Source organism: Carassius carassius, chromosome 4 (genome assembly GCF_963082965.1).
Source record: "Carassius carassius chromosome 4, fCarCar2.1, whole genome shotgun sequence".
In the NCBI taxonomy this organism is placed as follows: Eukaryota; Metazoa; Chordata; class Actinopteri; order Cypriniformes; family Cyprinidae; genus Carassius; species Carassius carassius.
In genome coordinates this window covers 37,105,250-37,111,249 of record NC_081758.1, presented here as the reverse complement: position 1 = coordinate 37,111,249, position 6,000 = coordinate 37,105,250, and the positions used below count along the sequence as shown (strand labels likewise).

Genomic DNA, 6,000 nt, shown 5'->3' with positions numbered 1-6,000 from the left:
TTCTCAAACACACAACGCACCCACACAGCCCTTATCCAGAAGATCATTCATCTTCTTGTGCAAGTGACAACACAGTGTTGCCATTTACCAGCCTTTATTTACACTATGATGTGTATGCAAATACAATAAAACAGCTTTATATACAATATATATTTATTGGGTTTTCTCACTTACAAACAAGCAACACTGTAAGACATTCACAGCTCTTTAAATGTTTAGGGTCAGTAAGTGCACTTTTTAAATTCTTTTTTTGAAAGAAATTAATATTTAGCAAGGATGCATTAAATTTACTGGAAAGTGAGAGTAAAGATTTATAATGTTACAAAAAAGTTCTGTCAAATAAATTATGTTATTTTGAACTTTCTATTAAAAAAAAAAGTTATTTTCATATTTACTTTACTATAATAACAATACACACACACACACACAAAAAAAATCATTCAAAAAATTCTTAAAACAGTTATTTTAAATTTTTTATCCAGCATTCTTTAAAACAGTTGCCAGAGATTTCTATGATTTTCATGAAAATTTGATGGACTCCAGTATATTTTGCTGTATGAATATTTAAATATGCAATACACCAAAATGAAGATCAGAGCCTATTCTTTTAAACAAAAAAATCTGTTTTATTCCAAATTAAAGCTTTTTTTTTTTTTTTTTTTTTTTTTTTAAATCAACACTTGTATATAGGTAGGTTTCATAAAAATGTATAATTTTGAGTCAAAAACTACATCTGGATAATATTCAGTACGATTATCAAATCATAAATCCAGTAAATCACTTCCATCAATACCTCCAAAGCTTGCACAGACATATACCAATTCATTAACATTTTACTCTGTCACATAATGCGGTTTTCATTTATATGCTGTCTATTGCTGATGATCGCATTATTTTTATGCATCTGTTTACAAAAGAGACCACTCATTTCTCCATCCTGGTCATGTGTGTTTTTGTTCGGTAGATTTTGTACTCGTTCAGAAGATGTGTAATAGTGCCCCGAGTGTATAACTGTGAAAACACGAAAAGCTGTAAAATCTGTGGTGGGGAAGCGTTGTCTTCTAAATGACTAGATAACTTGTCAATGGTGGGGAAAGAGTTAAATGATGATGATGATAAAAATTCACAATATTACGATTTTTCCTGTATTTTTTAACATATATATATGCAGCCTTAGTGAACATAAGAGATATCTTCAAAAATCATTCTTAATAATTTCTTAATAATACTGTATGTTCAATGACAAACAAAAACCAATGATAAAAACAAACACACTCAAAATTAAATTAATTAATAAAAACACGCATGGTGGGTTTGTTTAGTTCTCACTTTGAGTTTTACATACAGAAGGATGAGAAATTACAAATCTTCTGCCCTTGGGCAATGCTAGTGTACCGGGTACAGGCAAATCTGGCAAGGGAAAAATTCTTTCCATATGTGTAAGGTCCAAAAAGTTGGGACTACTCCACCCCCCACCGCCAACCCTCTTATTCTCCACCTCTTTTTTTTTTTTTTTTGCAAATGTTGTCCTCTCTTCGCACGGTATATTTTTTTTTCCTGCTACGCTTAAACAAAATTTCCATTGAATCGCAAATGTCATGTAAACACATCACCAGAGAATATCAGGATGAAATAAAAAATAAAACAACTGGAAATCAATCCCCAAACCTCATAGACAGTTGTTAAGCATTACCGTCTGTTGCCCTCTGGCCCCTGCACTTCAGTTAAGAGTAGGTGCTCCCTGATTGATGATGTCACAGGTCAAGGGTCATGGAACCCTGGGTAGACACCTAATTCATTATATCCTCCATGGCTGGTCTACAAGAGGGCGCTTTAGCCGGATTAGGACTTGGGCTTCAGGGAAAGATTCATCATCCCAACAGCTGCTTCAGATGGATGCTCCAGACTGAAGCCACAACTGAACGGAGGGGAGGAGAGCAGTGGCGTTCCACTGGATGGCAACAAGTCGCCATGCACCAGCGAAGCCCCTGCTGAGAGGGAAACCACAGAGTTGATCCCGGCACAGACCCTCCTCACATCTCCAGGGGCCTTCAAAGGAAGATCAGGAGAGAGGAGCTCCTATAGGTCAAGTCGTGTGAAGGACTGTGGGTGGCGTGTATGTAAGCCACACCTTGAACAAGAGTGAACAGATGTGCGACAGGGTTACTAGAATATGCAACACGCTGATGAAAGCAAAAGCGGTTTACGGGGCTATAATGAGGAACCCAAAGAGGCCAGGCTCTGAAACGTGAACACTTACGGTGAGGACATGGGGAGCAGAGCTGGTGGAGGTGATGTTATGGTGATGTCATGGTGATGAGCGGAGTTTGATGGATATCTGTATAGGAACATTTCCTTCTTGCCAACACCAGGCACTGTCCAGTACATTTTCATGTGCATTTATAATCATGCTACAGCAGGCTTGTATACAGACAAGCTGGATGAAGCTGAACTACAACATTTTCTATTTGTTCAACTTTGCAATACACTATTTGTTCAACTTTGCAATACACTGGCGCAATTTCAGTATGATTGAACCATTTTAATTACACTTAATTTTTTTTATTACACAAAAAAAGCAACAAACTGACCTAGAAAGATAAGTTTATGCTATGTTCATGTCATGGTCGATAAATTATTAATTCTATACTATTCTGTGAACAATCAATGAATGAATCAATCAAATAAATTTGTAAAAATGAAATTAAGTTCGAGATTTTATGAGATTATCAAAAGGTGTTAATAAATTATTCATGTATTAAATATTACAATTGTGAGCATTCTACAATTAACAAGAAAAGGGCAAAATAATGTAAATTAAATATCCAACACTGACGGCAGTATAATTTTAGTATTAATAATATACTATTATACTATTTAAAAAATATATATTTAATTAGCTTCTCTATTTTCAGTATTCATTTTAATTCTAGTTTACTTTTAGCAGTTCTGTGTGTCATATTTATTAGTCATTATAATTATTTCTATTTAGCCTTATTTTTATTTCAGTATGACAATACTTTGACATAGTTTTCTAAGTTTTTCCATTTAAGTTCAATTTTAACTAAATTTTTTCTCAATTAACGAAAATTATTTTTAATAGTTTTAGCTTACAAAAACAACACCGAATGGCCAATAACACACACACACATAAAAAACACCCGCCAATATCAGCATCAGCAAATAACAGTACAATATATCATGTGTATCTCTAATCTAAACTGAGACGCTCTTTATAATGTTTCAACCAATCAGAAGCCACAGTGCTCTATTACAACCAAGATTGGGGAAAAAGTAAAAAAAAAGTGCCAAACGAGGCTCAAGCCAAACCCAAAAGAAAGCATTACTTAATATGGCATTTAATCTATTCCAATAGTCCAACACAAAGTGATAAGTTTAGTGATAAGTGATAAGTGAAGTGACATTCAGCCAAGTATGGTGACCCATACTCAGAATTTGTGCTCTGCATTTAACCCATCCGAAATGCACACACACAGAGCAGTGAACACACACACACACTGTGAGCACACACCCGGAGCAGTGGGCAACCATTTATGCTGCGGCGCGCGGGGAGCAGTTGGGGGTTCGATGCCTTGCTCAAGGGCACCTAAGTCGTGGTATTGAAGGTGGAGAGAGAACTGTACATGCACTCCCCCCACCCACAATTCCTGCCGGCCCGGGACTCGAACTCACAACCTTTCGATTGGGAGTCCGACTCTCTAACCATTAGGCCACGACTTCCCTCAGTGTGGGCACTGTGGTGAAGTGCTTAAAGAAAGAAAATATATCTGTTGTCAGTTCTACTGGCAGCATGATGGAAGAGACGTGTTCAAAGAGAAGAGAGCGAGGAGGATAGCGACCGTCTGTGTGTGTGTGTATGTGAGGTTGAGGAAATGGCAGTCTGCACCAGCAGGGATCGTGAGGATAACTAGACAACCGCTTCATGATTGATTGACACCGAGAGCGAACAGTGTGTTACAGCCGCTGGGGAAGTGACCGGGCCAAGTGTGCCCACACTGAGCGAAGACTGCTTAACACGTTCACACTGGGTTCCTCATTTTGGTAGACCGGTACCTCTGAACTCAGCCTGCCGAGCTTGAGCTTGACAGTAACAGATCTCCTCGTCAGAGCAAATGAAAGACAACAGCTAGAAGCGATTCACTGCCACCCAGGGTCCTGCTGTTAGATGTCAGCACCTACCTGTGGGGCCCCCCATTAATACTTCATAATTATCAATTCTAATTCAGGCAGGCAGCACTTAGAGCCCCACTGTCTACACAAGACGGGGGGAAAGGATGAGGGAATGCTGGTGAAAAACAAACTGAATTACAACACCAGTCTTTTCATTGGCCATGAATGATACAACCACTGAAAGCGCCTGCAGCCAGACTGCTTTGATTAGCTCTGCCAATTAACTGCGAGAAAACTCCGCCCCACTGTCAACTGCCCTGAGATTCACTTTTAAGTTCAAGGTTACAGATGGAAAAACTCGTAAATACGACAAAAAGACATATTAATTATCTGTGAAAATAATTATAGGTTTCTTTAATGGAGGCAAAATAAAATTTTCAGCTGTGTTTACGAAACACACACGGACAGTTGATATACGGCAATGAAGTGAAGTTGTTCCAAACACTATGATTACAGTGAGGGTGGGGGGGGGGGGCAGCCCGGACAGGTCGCATACATAAATCAGATTAGTTCTGTCGCTTTACACACTTGCCAACTGCTCAGTTACTCTGTGAGCACTGTTTGCTTCCAGTATTTCAAAAGGCAATGCCTGACAATGTCAAAATTTAGCACAACAACATCTTGTAAAATCAGACAGGGCTCAGAAAGTGTGTGTGTGTGTGTGTGTGTGTGTGTGTTAAAACTAATTTGTAAACTAATTTACTAGAAAAAATTTGCAAAAAAATTAACTAGAAACATTTCCATGCATGCACGAGCAACCTGATATGCATAAACTGGAAACAATAAAGTGGGAGCATGAACAGGTTCACGTGCGTTGACTTGAGAAGTCTAAGCATTTTTCTGTAAATGTCAATTAAGGGTCTTTAATTAGAAAGGTGTAAAAAAAAAATAAAAATAAGCAAAACTCAGCAAACCAAACAAAATTCTATACATAAATAAATATTATATATTTCCAACAAAAAAAAATTTGCAACATAAATATAATTCTTATAGATTGACCATTCCAGCATTACATAAAACAACCACTTCCATTCTCCAGAATATATGATGATTGTTTTTAAATACATATTATTTCATGCATACATCCACACAAATGTAGCAAACTGCTGTGCCTCTTACCTGCCACATCTTCACACACATGAGCATCCCCAGCTTTGAATCTGGTTTCAGAGTGCAAACTGGAGTCCAGCTCCTCATCTCCACCACACTCACCTGAAATACATCATACACATTGTTTTCACTGCTGAACTTTTCCTAAGAGCAGTTTCAGAGAAAATCATTAAACATTCAAGGGAGTCATTAGGAGTCACCACTATTAATGCTGAAGTACTGCAAGTTTAATGCACGCCTAGATGATACAGGCACTCGGTCAATGATTCACAGTTGGTTATTACTTCTCTTCAATCTTTACCAGATGGTATCCTCACTTCAATGCTAAAATGAGTGATATCCTCCAAATAATCTATATTCACAGATTTTACAAAATGCACAAAAGCTCTGCACAGATGTGCATTAGTCAACTGTCCTGTTAGTTTGCCATGATGCATGTTCACAGGTGGTAAGCGTGTGCAGCCAACATTGGGCTGATTTCCAGCAGCTTCCCGTTTTCATGCGCTCTGCCTCATCAAGTCTTGACTCGTCTGACTCCAAAAAGAGGCAAATGATAAAAAAAAAAAAAAAAAAAAAACAGTTTCCAAAACAGAAGGGCCATGACCATTAATAATAAGGAACTGACAGACTAATGTTTCTGTCTAACAACATTAAAAATAGTGTGACCACTTGTGAACATGCATGCAGATTTCCCTGGCA

General features: G+C 37.8%; 1 protein-coding gene across 2 annotated transcripts in view; it reads right to left on the bottom strand.

Annotated features, from left to right (window-relative positions):
- The window catches only part of gnb1l (guanine nucleotide binding protein (G protein), beta polypeptide 1-like), a 28,497-nt gene that overhangs the window by 8,375 nt on the left and 14,122 nt on the right, over positions 1-6,000 (bottom strand). For both annotated transcript variants that reach the window (XM_059548691.1, XM_059548692.1), the window contains exon 5: positions 5,311-5,403. In XM_059548691.1, the coding sequence (XP_059404674.1) occupies positions 5,311-5,403 (93 nt within the window). The remainder of the gene's footprint in view (positions 1-5,310; positions 5,404-6,000) is intronic.